This window comes from Bison bison, unplaced genomic scaffold, assembly GCF_000754665.1.
Source record: "Bison bison bison isolate TAMUID 2011002044 unplaced genomic scaffold, Bison_UMD1.0 scf7180017864373, whole genome shotgun sequence".
NCBI classification, from domain to species: domain Eukaryota; kingdom Metazoa; phylum Chordata; class Mammalia; order Artiodactyla; family Bovidae; genus Bison; species Bison bison.
The window spans coordinates 7,747,869-7,762,610 of NW_011494945.1; the positions used below are offsets into that span (position 1 = coordinate 7,747,869).

A 14,742-nucleotide genomic window follows, 5' to 3' on the forward strand; every position below is an offset into this window, starting at 1 on the left:
TCTTGACTGAAAACTCCAGGCTCCTCCGTCCATGGAGTTTTCCAGGCAAGAGTACTGGAGTGGGGTGCCATTGCCTTCTCCGAGGGAGTTCCCTAGTGGTCCTTAAAATGTGACTGGAAGCTTTCTGTGTATGGGCAGCCTTGTCACTGGTAGGGTCTTGCTGGGCCTTTCACATGAACCCCACCTGTCCAGGTGTGTAGATCTTTTCTCCCTACGATATCCTGCCTGGGGGTCTAAGTCTCACTGCAAACAGTCTGATGGCTGAGTAGGGTGGGCTCTGAGGGTCCCACTGTTAAGGATATGAGTTTTCCTGGATCTAGTTTTGGTTACAGCATCTCCGCCCTCAGCTGTGTTGTGTTGAGGGGCCGTCACCAGCAGCATGAGAGGGGGAAGGGGTCTGGTCTTCTTGTTCTTAGTCCCCCCTCACTTCCACTTTTGGAGATTCCCAAAGTCTCTAGTTTCAGAGGCTTTCATGGTGTGAAGTGTGTGCTTCATGGGATCCCTAACTTCAGAATAAACGTTCAGATTTTAGGAGTCCCCACCAGATCAGTTTCCTCTTGTCCATTGGCCCAACTGCTTTGCAGATTCTACAGTTTTGTTACTTTTATCTCCTTTTCCTCCTGTTTCTCAAGTGTGTTTGTGTCATTTGGATTCCCTTTTCCTTACTGTAACTATTCATTCATTCATTCATTCTAAGCACTATTCTAACATCTTGACTTTATATCAGTTCTAACTCATTTAATCCTCACAACAGTAGTACTATCTCCCATTTTACAGATGAGGGAAGTTAAATAAAGCACAGAGCGGTTGAGTTTCTTGCTAAGAGTACAGATGTGGTCAAGCCAGAATTCTTGCTCTAAGCCACTGAGCATCACATGAAAGTTACATGTTTCTTGTTAAAATTTATTTTCATTTTAGTTTTTGCTATTCCCATCTCTTTTAGTGTTCATATGAATATAACTCCCACAAACCAGGAGAAGATGGGCATCCCTCACTCGGGAGTCCCCCAGACTCTCTGGGTTTTGTACTAGTTCAGGATTGTTCCTGGTTTCAATCACTGGAAGGTCAGTAAAGGACCATTCCCTGATGGTGCTGCCATGTCCTGTCACTGCCGAAAGCCAGTAGTTCCTGCATCCCCACAGTATCCCTGAGTTCTCGCCTGGCTGTTTTCCCAGGGCTTGCCTACAGCCCCCATGTGGTTCAAGAGAAGATCCCATCCTCCCATCCATTACCTGCAGGCAAGGCCTGGCTTTTATCTCCCATTCCACAACAGACACACACAGCCGAGGGACAAACTTCACAGCTAGGCTAAGGTAATCTTAATAGTTCTCAACACTTTCCTCAGACTGTGAGTTTTTCAATCTTGAATATCTCATCTGGCAAGTTGCAATTCCAGGCAACCCTTTCCCTCCAGAAAATCCCACCTCTTTACTAAAGGATGCAATACGGCTAATTATACACCTAATCTACATGGATCTAGCCCCTTTGCCTGCTGATTGCCTTTCCGTCCCTTAAATTCAGGATTTTCACATCCAGGGAAGTCCACAGAGTCCCACCACTTTGGCTTAACAGTTACCTACTTCTCCAGGCTTAATAGTTGCTAAATCCCTTTGGTATTGGCCCCTGGCTTCTCATGTGCTATCTTGGTTTCACCTGCATCAACCCAGGATACAAAACTCAGCCTCATCACCAGTTTCTACAAGAACTTCAACCGCATCAAGCACGTCACAATTTCTGTGGTCTTTCCCGGAGATCGTGTCTGAGAGTGCTGTAGGGCTGAGGGCCACATGTACAGCGTACACCATCCTATTGTCTCTTCACCCCCGGCCCCTGCTCTTCTCTTCTCCTACCTCTCCGCCTCCCTACCTTCTACTACTCAGTCACTTCTTGCTAGTTATGGTCCTTTAGCACACATTGCAGAACATTGCAATTATTCAGTTGTGCAGCTGCCCTCCCCAGGCAGCTACTGTGCCTGGAAGAAAGCAGAATCCATCCCCCACCTTCTCCAAAGGTGGACTTAAGCCAATCAGCATATACTAGTGGCTGTCACTGGTTCAGGGTTGGGGCATGGACCAGTTCCAGCCAACGAGATGAGAAGATTCTCTAGGAAAGAAACTTCTTAGCTCCTCTGTGGGAGGTACCTTGAGAAGCTCTCTCTTATGTTGAATGTAAATGGGGAAATATGTAGCCTGGAAACAAGTGGAAGCCATACTGGGATGCTGAAAGCCAGGCATGGGATGATTCACACCAGCTCTTTGGTTGTATTGGGCTTCCCTTGTGGCTCAGCTGGTAAAGAATCTGCCCGCAATGTGGGATACCTGGGTTCGATCCCTGGGTTGGGAAGATCCCTGGAGAAGGGAAAGGCTACTCACTCCAGTATTCTGGCCTAGAGAATTCCATACAGTCCTTGGGGTTACAAAGAGTCAGACATGACTGAACAACTTTCACTTTCACTTTTGGTTATATCACTGAGTTGGGTCAGCGTCACTGAAAACTCACTGGACTCCCTGCCAATGAATGGTCTTTATTTTAAAGCCAATCTTGAGGTGGGTTTTTTTGTTTTTGTTTTTGTTTTTTCTGTTAATGTAACTTTACCTCTCTCTTCCTTCTTATTTGCCCCAGACTCAAGTTTTCTGGGTTCAGCTTCTAACACAAGTGGGCTTGTCAAAGAAATGGCTCATGGTAAAGCTGATTATCCTTATAGAGAACTCATCAACTATTTGCTTCTTATTCACCAACCAACTGTTTTTAAATCTAAAGACAGTGAAAAAGTTTAGGCTGCATTATCTCATTCAAGTTCTGTTTCAAGGACAATGTTTGTATTCTTGCCCTTCTGTGACTAAAGGTCCCATCTTGGAGATCTTCCCTCAAGTAAAGGGAGATGAAGCTTCAGATGATCAATGACTTTATTCCAGAAACTGAAACTTCTGGCAACCCACAACAGGCTATTCTCTAAGCGACATTTTAAAAATGTAGTTTCTCTTAGCTGGGCCCCCTGCTATGTCCTTCCTACTTTATACACACACACACCCCTTTCTGTAGAAATTGGGTCTAGAAGCAGTAACTGTTATCAGCTAAATTGCATATATTCCTTTTTTTTTTTTAATTGAAGTATAGTTGATTTACAATGTTATGTTAGTTTCAGGTGTACAGCACGGTGATTCAGTTGTGTGTGTGTGTGTGTATACATATGTATATAAATTCTTTTTCAGATTGTTTTTCCTTATAGTTTATTATAAAATATTGAGTATAGTTCCCTGTGTTATACAATAGGTCCCTGTGGTTTCAGTTCAGTTCAGCTCAGTTCAGTCGCTCAGTCATGTCCAACTCTTTGTGACCCCATGAACTGCAGCACGCCAGGCCTCCCTGTCCATCATCTATTCCCGGAGTCCACCCAAACCCACGTCCATCGAGTTGGTGATGCCATCCAACCATCTCATCCTCTGTTGTCCCCTTCTCCTCCTGTCCTCAATCTTTCCCAGCATCAGGTCTTTTCAAATGAGTCAGCTCTTCCCATCAGGTGGCCAAAGTATTGGAGTTTCAGCTTCAACATCAGTCCTTCCAATGAACACCCAGGGCTGATCTCCTTTAGGATGGACTGGTTGGATCTCCTTGCAGTCCAAGGGACTCTCAAGAGTCTTCTCCAACACCACAGTTCAAAAGCATCAATTCTTTGGTGCTCAGCTTTCTTCACAGTCCAGCTCTCACATCCATACATGACCACTGGAAAAACCAGGGGCTTGACCAGACAGCTTGTTGATAAAGTAACATCTCTGCTTTTTAATATGCTGTCTAGGTTGGTCATAACTTTCCTTCCAAGGAGTAAACGTCTTTTAATTTCAGGGCTGCAAGCACCATCTGCAGTGATTTTGGAGCCCCCCAAAATAAAGTCTGCTACTGTTTCTACTGTTTCCCCATCTATTTCCCATGAAGTGATGGGACCGGATGCCATGATCTTAGTTTTCTGAAAAAGCCAACTTTTTCACTCTCCTCTTTCACTTTCATCAAGAGGCGCTTTAGTTCCTCTTCACTTTCTGCCATAAGGGTGGTATCATCTGCATATCTGAGGTTATTGATATTTCTCCTGGCAATCTTGATTCCAGCTTGTGCTTCCTCCAGCCCAGCGTTTCTCATGATGTACTCTGCATAGAAGTTAAATAAGCAGGGTGACAATATACAGCCTTGACGGACTCCTTTTCCTATTTGGAACCAGTCTGATGTTCCATGTCCAGTTCTAACTGTTGCTTCTTGTCCTGCATATAGGTTTCGCAAGAGGCAGGTCAGGTGGTCTGGTATTCCCATCTCTTGAAGAATTTTCCACAGTTTATTGTGATCCACACAGTCAAAGGCTTTGGCATAGTCAAGAAAGCAGAAATAGATGTTTTTCTGGAACTCTCTTGCTTTTTCAATGATCCAGTGGATGTTGGCAATTTGATCTCTGGTTTCTCTGCCTTTTCTAAAACCAGCTTGAACATCTGGAATTTCATGGTTCACATATTGCTGAAGCCTGGCTTGGGTGACTTATCTATTTTGTATATAATAATGTGTACGTGTTAATCTCAAACTCCTAATTTATCCTTCCTCCTGCCTTTTCCTCTTTGGTAACCATAAATTTGTTTTCTATGTCTGTGGGTCTATTTATGTTTTGTGAGTTCATTTGTATCTTTTTTTTTTTTTTAGATTCTACATATAAGTCATATCATAGAATATTTGTCTTTCCCTGTCTGGCGTACTTCACTTAGTATGATAATCTCTAGGTCCATCCATATTCCTGCAAATGGCATTATTTCTTTCTATTTGGCTGAGTAATATGCCATTGTGTGTGTGTATACACCACATCTTCTTTATCCATTCCTCTGTTGATGGACAGTTAGGTTGCTTGCGTGTCTTGGCTATTATAAATATTGCTGCAATGAATATTGAAGTGTGTATGTCTTTTCCAATTAGGATTTTCCCTGGATATATGCCCAGAAGTGGGATTGCAGGATGAAATGGTATTAGTAACTCTATTTTTAGTTTTTTAAAGAACTTTCATATTGTTTTCATAGTGGCTATACCAATTAACATTCCCACTAATAGTGTAGGAGGGTTCCTTTTTCTTCACACCCTCTCCAGCATTTATTTGTAGACTTTTTGACGATAGCCATTGTAACTGGAGGGAGGTGATACCTCATTGTAGTTTGGATTTGGATTAATCTAATTATTAGCGATGTTGAGCATCTTTTCATATGCCTGCTGGCCATCTGTATGTATTCTTTGGAGAAATGTCTAATTTCATTTTTTTTCTATTTTTTGATTGAGTCATTTATTTATTGATTGATATTGAGCTGTATGAGCTGTTTGTATATTTTGGAAATTAACCCCTTGTCAGATGCATCATTTGCAAACATTTTCTCCCATTCTGTAGGCTATCTTTTCATTTTTACATAGTTTCCTTTGCTATGCAAAAGATTTTAAGTTTAATTAGGTCATTTGTTTATTTTTATTTTTTACCTCCATTACTCTGTTTAGGAGATGGATCCAAAAAGATATTGCTGTGATTTATATCAAAGAGTATTCTGCCTATGCTTTCCTCTAGGAGTTTTATAGTATCCAGTCTTATGTTCAGGTCTTTAAACCATTTTGAATTTATTTTTGTATACTGTGTTAGAGAATGTTCTAATTTCCCTCTTTAACAAGTAGCGATTCAGTTTTCCCACTTATTGAAGAGACTGTCTTTTCTCCATTGTATATTCTTGCTTCCCTTGTTATAGATTAATTGACCGTAGATGTGTGTGTTTATTTCTGAAATGTCTCTCCTGTTCCATTGGTCTGCGTTTCTGTTTTCATGCCAGTACCATACTGTTTTGATTACTGTAGCTTTGAGTATAACCTGAAATCAGGGAGCCTGATTCTTCCAGCTCTGCTTTTCTTTCTCAAGATTGCTTTGGCTATTCAGGTTAAAAAAAAAGAGAGAGAATATTGCATACACTCTTCACTTTATTTGAAGTCTCTTTTTTCTGTCTTTTTGGAGTATATATACAGATTTCACTGATGCTCACTTTCTCCAATTCTAGGAGTTTCTCAGCACTCCAACATTGGTTTCTCATATTTAACTTAGGGAAAATATTTTAGGGGGTAAAAGGAAAACTAGAAAATAGCCAAAAGTGTTGGAGAGTAGCTGTATGAATTCTGAATAAAAATTCATCAGTTTCAAACAAACATGGTTCAAAGCAGTAATGATGCCAAGGAGACAGCATTTTCAGAGCATAGAGGAGGTGGGAGATGGGAAATGAAAGTCATCCGTTCAATTTTAACAAATTAAGATTTTTTTTTTTTTTCTGATGGCAGATATCCAAAATCAATCCTTTTTGGGGTGGGGAAAAGGAAGGAATTGGGTGTAAAGGACTATACTAATATTGATTAAAATTAGGTCACTTTTTTAACCCCTAATTTCTTTTATTCATTAAGCTTAAAGTATTTGTTGATTTCCTACTACAGACCAGACACATGTTGGGGATTTAGTGGAGAGCAAGCCTACTTCCCTGGCAGCTTACAATCTACAAACTAGTGACCAAAGGAAAAGCCCTGGCTGTTGTCCCCCGCAGCTCTGCTGGCTGTCAGCACACGCCATCACTGTACCAACTCTGTTACCAGACACTGCCCTTGGGATGAGGGTCACCAGACTTGCTACCACCAAAACTGCCAGGTCCTGAGACAAATATTTCCACTAAGTCAATCCCTGAATATCAGCCAAGGCCACAGGCCCAGAGCCACAAAGTTAGAGGCCCCATCTGAAAGGAACTATGTTTTAGGCCCAGGAGAATTGGAATGAGTCACTTTTTCCTTGAATGGGAGTGATTTTAACTTCATTTGATCACCTTTCCCCCTCCTCAACTCTTTTATCTTTAAAATTTGGCTTTACTAAAACAAGACTACATATTATCAGGTCTAAAAGAACCCCATAGACTGTGGAAGCTCTTAGGTATGGAAGGATAGGGAGTCTGTCCCTGATTTTGTGTTAATTGTGCTGAGCACGATGCATGGGCTCAAAGATATGAGGTGATGATGAAGCTGAGTGGGGACAGGAGGATAACCTGAATGAGTTGAGGAGCAATCTTCAAGCTTAAAGCACTGGCTGAGGCCGTGGCTGAAGGTAGCCTACAACCACCAGGCAAAGGATTAATTATTATTTCATTGATGAAAAAAAGTTGAGATTTAAGATTTATGACAATTATAAGCAAATATGCTTGCAGATGTGATAAGAAAAAATTATCACTAATCAACTAATTCACATTAACTTTTTATTACCACAAAAGTAAATCTTCCTTTATAGAAAATATAAAAAAGATAGATTAAGAAGATAGACATTACTCATAATCCTATCACCAAGTGATCATCACTATTACCGTAGTGATGTATTCAGTATTTGCAAATCGCTGTTTTTAAAAATAAGATTCTATTCTGCATATTCTTTTGTAACTTGTGTGTTTTCATGTCATGGCCTTCAGTGGCATCCTTTTTGGTGATTATGTTGTATATTCTATAATGTGGACATGTGACTGTTGTTCAGTTACTAAGTCATGTCCAACATTTTGTGACCCCCATGGACTATAGCACACAGGCTCCTCTGTCCTTCACTATCTCCCAGAGTTTGCTCAGATTCATGTCCATTGAGTAGGTGATGCTATCCAACCATCTTATCCTCTGCTGCCCCCTTCTCCTTTTGCTGTCAATCTTTCCCAGCATCAGGGTCTTTTCCAATGAGTCAGCTCTTCGCACCAGGTGGCCAGAGTATTGAAGCTTCAGCTTCAGTATCAGTCCTTCCAATGGATATTCAGGGTTGATTTCCTTTTGGACAGACTGGTTGGATCTCCTTGCTGTTCAAGGGACTCTCAAGAGTCTTCTCCTGCACCACAGTTCAAAAGCATCAATTCTACAGCGCTCAGCCTTCTTTATAGTCTAACTCTTACATCCGTACATGACTACTGGAAAAACCATAGCTTTGACTATAGGGACCTTTGTCAACAAATGATGTCTCTGTTTTTTAATACTGTCTAGATTTGTTATAGTTTTCCTTTTCAGGAGCAAGCGTCTTTGTGATACATTAACTTAATCTCTTTTTATTGGTCATTGAAGTTGTTTCCTGTTTAACCTCACTACAAAGAGCAGTTTTGCTTTTCATTTCCAAAGATTCCTGCTTGTATAGTTTAAACAAAGATCTGACCCTGTGGAAGGCAGAGCTTTGAATTGAAGAAGTGGCAGTTTGGGGAAACCAAGAAATCTGGGTCTACAAATTGTGTCTCTTGTCTGATTAATCAAGTTAACCATTTGCCTCAACTCCCCCTCTGGCAAAATGTGATCATGAGCTTCATGCCTTCCATAATGCTGAATTTCTTAAATTCTCAGGGACATTTTAGGGAAAAGTATGCTTTGAATAATGTAGAAACAGTGTCACGGGGCCTCTTGAGCATGGAAAACGGGACTCCTTTTATTACTTTAGGGATGGAATCTTGGCCTTTAAAACTTCCCTGTTCTTTCTCCATGCTCTCTCCCCCACTGTCACCGTCCCAAATTGACAGTTCAAAGCACTAGTTTATCAGATCTTATTCTCATGAAAGAGAGGGTGCTTTTTCCCCCTTAGCAGTCATGGCCATAGCCACAACCGCAACTGAATTCACGTCCAAACCAAAGTATTAGTCTGTTCCAGACCAGCAGGTAAAGCAATTCATCAGGCTGTAGAACGTTAGGACCATAAGAGACCAGAAAGGTGTTCTAGTCTCCTACTCCCATCCCTACATTATAGAGAGTGATTCACCCAGTGTTATTTGGTTAATGGCAGAGCTGAAACAGGAGCAGTGCCAGGAGGCTGTGTGACCAGATGACTAAGTACTGTGTCTTTGGGACAAACAGCCTGGGTCAGTCTTGTATCTAACACTTCTGAGCTATGTACTTGAGGAACTTATTTAAAATCCTCAAGTCTCAGTTTCCTTATCTGTAAAATGGGGGTGATACTCATAATATGTACTTCGTAGGGTTGCTGTAAATGAGATAACATATGAAAAGGACTGGTACATAATATTTCCCCAGTAAATGTTTGTTATTATTATGATAACAAGGGTTGTGTTTTCTATAGCACTGATGCCCTTGTCCAGGACACAGTCTTAGTTCTTTACTTGATTCTTGTGTTGGAACCACAGCTCTCCACCAGCAGCTGACAGAGGAGGATTACTCTTCAGATAGAGGCTACTCTAAGTAGGTTTGTGTTTGGGAGGCCCTAAAATTAGCCTGCTCCCTCTGGACACTTCTTGCTTACTACAAATCCAGTAGCATTTGTTTGGAAACAGTGGAGCATGCTGCCTATGGTCTGAGACAGAAATGTAACCACAGTATCAAAGAAAATTGACAACATGGCACAGCTAAGCATCCTGATCATAGCCCAGGGATGTAGCCCAAGACCTGGAGATACATTAGCTCGGAAGGGCCCCTTTTCTTCCCACAGACTCCTGAGCTTGTCTGCAGCCATCCTACCAAATTTCTTTTCTCTTATGTGTTTGACTTAAAATTTTCTTGGAATTAAAAACATGAACTTAATTACTTAAGACCTATAGTCATGGTTGTGTAAAGAAAGAAATCCCAGTAAAATTGCCAATTTTAAAAAATCTAGCTGCCATCTATCTAGTTTTTTAAAGCAAGTTTAGTTAATTTCTATTTTAAGCCTCATTATACGATTTACCTATGCTACCAATGCCTGTATCCCAGATACCCTTGACTTAAGGACAGGTCTTTTGGGCCCCAAGGACCAGAATTACAAACCCTCACAGAGCTGGGTAGAACAACTGAAAATTCCTTTATTTCAGGCAGATCCTGCCAAGCCTTTTTCTTCTTTTACCGGATTTGGGAAATAGTCTCGATTATTTAGGAAAATTTTATTTGACTTCTCTGAAGAACCATTTTAAAGTGAAGACTGGTCATCTCAGGCCAACATACTTTGCTGAGTATAGTGTAGGATTATGTTCAAGGCCATGGGCATAAAATACTACCACTGCTGGCCAAACGGAAAGCATCCATTGGGTCCTGTTTTCTTTCCTCCTCCTCTTCCTCTCCCCCTTTAATGAAATAAACTTGTATTAAATGAGCAAAATGAAAAACTACCAAACTTGCCTTTTCCCACACAAAGCAAAACAACAAAATTACATGATTAAGTAAATTAAAGTGGTGAATTTACTTCTTGCTCAATAAGTACAATGCTTTGATTTCAGAAAAATTTAACTTTTTTCTATGTTTATAATCTGAGGAGGGAGATTTCTTATTTCTTTCTTATGGGACTCTGTATATATATTCAGAAAAACCTCAAGTTGTAATTTCATTTTTTCACTCTCAGTAACTGTCCAAGTTGTGGCCTAAACTTTAATTAGCCCTGGTTGATGTTTGGTCCTGGCTAAATTTGCTTGTTGCTCATCCCCAGGAGTAAGCCTGTGGGTGGTCACATATTAAATGGATGTTTCATTTTGTAGGAAATACTTGGGAATAAAACATCAGGATGGGGTGAAAGAGGTGGGCAATGGGGAGCCTTGCTCCACTTAACAAAGAAAAGAAGAAAAAGTCCCTTTACCAGTATAAATTGATTTGCCACAGAGAATACAATAGGGCATGGAGGGTGAATAGCAGCCCTTCTCCCATGTAAGGACCATTCCACCTCATGAGGCCCCTATTATATTTATGAGTATAAACCATGTTTACACTTCTGCATTTACACATAGGTCCAGGGCCCAGGTCAGTGCCCTGTTTAAAAGAACTAACCATATGCGTTGTATGTAGCTGTATACATATGACCATGGTATGTTCACCTGTGTAGGCACACTCTTCTGGCAAATGCAGTCTCCTAAACAATGATGTCATTAGAATAATTCTTTTTGTTTTATTTGTCCAAGGTCAAACATTCACTCTTTCAGATCACCGGTATCTTATAAGCCCGGTGCTGGCTCACACTGCTGCAGGACTGGGACAAAGAGATGATGTTACAGTCTGGTTTCCATGGCAACAGAGGAGGGGTAATGAAAACCGAAATGTTGGAAACACCCATTCTGACAATTGTAACATAATTCAGGTTATTACAAGGATGTAACTACTAAAGAAGCAGAAGTGTCATTACCTTGCAGCTCGTGTTGGCAAAAAAGCTACATTGCACATTTCTCTAGTTGGGCTGCTAAGAGGAAGGAAACACACATACAGACACACACACACACACACACACGCGCGCCTCGTTTTCTGCATGTAAAATGTGTGTGTTCTTTAAAAGCCAGTGGTTGGCTGGTTTTCCGGACATGATGTGGTTGAAGCTGTCATCGTAATGGAAATTCATTGCTGTAGCTATGGTAAATCGAGTTTTCTGCCTGTGCTGAATGCATTAGTCTAATGAGATGTTTGCAGCCGGAGAGCAGGGCTGCTGGAGACTAACTATGAGCTACTAACACACGGGTGGAAGATTAGCTTTTGCAACACTCGGTTTGCATGTACTGAAAGTCATCTGTCTTCTGAGTCAACATTCCCGGCCTGGTAAAGAACCTGATCAGGGCTCTGGTGCACGAACTGTAGGTAAGGGAGATGCACAATTGGTGGGTGTGCCGCTGCCATGGGATCCTTCTGTTTTCACTATCAGCATGACAGGTTACCTGTTTCAGATCTTCTGGGTTGCATGTCTACCTTTACAACAACGCACAAGCATCCTGCACTAAAACTGCTGAGGCTGGCAGGTAAACTTTAGTTCCTTCTACTCAGAATACAGTGATGTCTTGGCCAGATCTCAGAGGGGGAGATGTGGTATAGAATTATATAGTTTACCCATTTGGTGTGCACTCTACTTTCACTCTGCATTTGAATATGTAGAGAGTTACTGTTTTTCCCAAATGTGAACTCAAATAATTGGTTCGCTTATTTTGGGGCATGGTGATTTCACTTTTTTTGTTTTTTAATTATAAAAAAATAACAGTTCATCTCGGGATAAAATATATTAGCCTAAAATTTAATGTTTATAATCAATATGTTGTGAACATGCAAGAGTGCTTTTTAACATTGAATTTTGTGTTTTATATCTCAGATGGAATATTTCATATGTCTTTGTGTTGGTTTGCCTAATTTACCAGGATAGATGAGAATACTATTTATTGCTAGCTGCTGGTGTTGGTTAGTTTTGGCAAAAAAAAAAACAAAAAAAACAAAACACAACAAAAAAGCCCAGGTGATTGTGGAGTGTCAGGAACAGTTTACCCAAGTTCGAATACAGAGTCACCTCCTTCCCAGGTGGGGCTTTTTGTGACTTGAATCCAGCAGCATGAAGCTGCCTATCAAGGTTGCTTGCTGTACAGGACAGGACAGTGAATGAGGGTGAGGTGCCAGCTGCAAGGGAATCATTTCATTGATGGTTCAGGTGCAAAGTCAAAAGTTCTTTCCACTACCTGTAGCAGTTTAGGAGAAGAGGCTCTGGATTCTACAATAATACTCATGAGGGTCAAGACAATCAGTAGCTTCCTGAGAAAGTGGCTTTGGGGTTAGTTTCAGAAATTGTGGTATTTGAGAAAGTAATCCAGTCACTTCAGAATCCAGATATTTGTTGTATACTTTGTTTTTCTTCTTTTTCTGAGGAACCATTTTTGAAAACTGAGAAACTTGGTTCTTTTTCATCCTCACGACTTTTTTTTTTTTTTAATAGGCTATTTAGAGTGAAAGCATAAAATAACTTTGAAGGAATTTACAGTATGGAAAAGTAAACTACCTAGGGTGCAATATTCCTGTGCAGCGATTTTGTGTGTGTGCTGTTTGGTAAAACTAGCCTGAAAAAATGAAGCGGGTATTTGAGCAACAGCGCTCAGTGATTACCTAGCAAAGCATTAATGAATCGTCTACACTCAAATAAAATGTGAATGTAGAACCTTCGGTTTTAGGGAAGTAGTTTGGTGACTTCACGGTCTTTATCTTTCAAACATATTTGTGACAGATATTTTAAAAAAAATATGAATGTACTTTCTTTATCTCTGTAAGTTGTGCATGTGGACAGGCTATGTATCATTTTGGTAAATATATGTCTGCTTGATTTGTTGAATTATAAGAAAAGTGAAAATTCCACAAACACCCAGTTCTTTTATGTTTAACACGTTTAAATTTCTTCCCTGTGCCACTTAAATTACTTTTATTTTGCTGCCAGCGCCCACCGCCCAAAACAACAGCAATAATAAAAACCTAACAAGAAAATGAACAATAATAGAAAGAAAACAAGAATAAATTGCTTTCGGTCATTTATTTGCTTTTTGTGGTGTGTTTTTGAGGCAAGTGAAACCAGCAGAAGCAGTTTCACTTTCTATAGTTCTTGGTTTCTGGGGTTTGGGGTCACAGGGGTTCTTCCAGCAGCAGGTAATATACGCAGTCGAGCTGCTAGAACACAAGCCAGCCCCAGGTACTGTCTCTGCTCTAAAGCTTTTGTATTGAAAATTCAAAAAATAATGACTTTTTAAATGTGAAATAATGTTTCCTTATTATAAAAATTCAAGCGATGCCCCAAAGTACAAAGATAGGATTTCTTTTTTTTTTTTTTTTAATTTTAGACTTTAATTGATGTGAAAAATCAAAAGCAGAAACCTCTCATATTGTGGCGGCTTTTATGTATTTTTAAATCTCAAATTTGGACCTTAAACACTTCAACAAGTTTAAGGAAACATTGCTGAAGTGCCCTTTAAACAAGGGATGTCCAGAGAGAAATAATCTTTATGCACACGTGGAGAGCTAGATTTTACAGGGTTTGGTAGGTTTGTTTACAGTCTGGCGCGGTGGGCGGACACATCTCACATGTTCACTCGCTCCTGAGGACGCTTTAGAGCGAATGCGAGTCGGGCAGAGATGAGGCGGGGCTCAGAACTGGCACCCTGGGGCTCCGGACAGAGCTCCGCGGGTTGAGGTTCCTCCCGAGGCTTTACCCTGGAAGCCGCAGCGTCACCCCAACGCCAGGTGGCCCGGCATGCTTACCCCGATCCACCCGTCCCGGAGAGAGCAGGAGACCACACCACCTGGGAACTTAAGAGCCCAGACACCTCCAGTTTCATTCCCTGAGGCTTCTCCTCCACCGAGCCTCTGCTTTTATTTGGGGATGGTGTGGGAGAGAAAAGAAAAGAGATGAGGAAAGACTCTTTTCCATCAGATTATTGAAGGGCATACAATTTGGTTTAATATTTTGGAGCTGAAGTTTGTAAAAGCAGTCCCTTTTGGTGTGAGCACACGTGCTTCTTCATTTCCGTGGGCAAATCTGACATTTCTAGGAGAGAACTTTGTGTGAGTGCCCCCTGGACATTCTACTTCTTAATCCTGCAGTCTCTCGAAAGGCTTTTTAAAGATTTACACGTTTTTAATGCTTTTGTTGCTTTCAAAGGCAGACAGGTGAGGAGAGGCAAGGGGGATTAAAAACAGCCACTGGGAGAAAAATCAAATGGTTTGGTCCCTATATAATACAACAGAAGCCACCACTGTGTCTAGTAAATTACTCTAAATTTTAATTAATGAGTCACAAAAGCCACACCATAAGCTTTAAAAATTACCCCTTTATCAATAAGGTGATAATTAACTTTCTCTGGAATTAGCAATTCTCTCAGCCCCGGGCAGTATGAAGCCTAGTAAATTCTCTGGAAACTTGCCAATTTTTAACAATTGGTCTTTTGGCAGACCTACTGGATTTTAATTCAAATGTCTATTGTGACATTTTCTAACGTGATTCAG

At 40.7% G+C, this 14,742-nt stretch overlaps 1 protein-coding gene across 7 annotated transcripts in view; it reads left to right on the forward strand.

Moving 5' to 3' along the window:
* The first annotated feature begins 11,261 nt into the window (after positions 1 to 11,261).
* The window catches only part of SCML4 (sex comb on midleg-like 4 (Drosophila)), a 111,846-nt gene continuing 108,365 nt past the window's right edge, over positions 11,262 to 14,742 (forward strand). For 2 of the 7 annotated variants that reach the window (XM_010856648.1, XM_010856653.1), the window contains exon 1: positions 11,277 to 11,735. In XM_010856648.1, coding sequence (XP_010854950.1) covers positions 11,615 to 11,735 — 121 coding nt within the window. In that variant the 5' untranslated portion in view covers positions 11,277 to 11,614. Of the gene's footprint in view, positions 11,736 to 14,742 lie in introns of all 7 variants that reach the window. The other 5 variants (XM_010856649.1, XM_010856651.1, XM_010856650.1 and 2 more) reach the window with 5 other exon arrangements.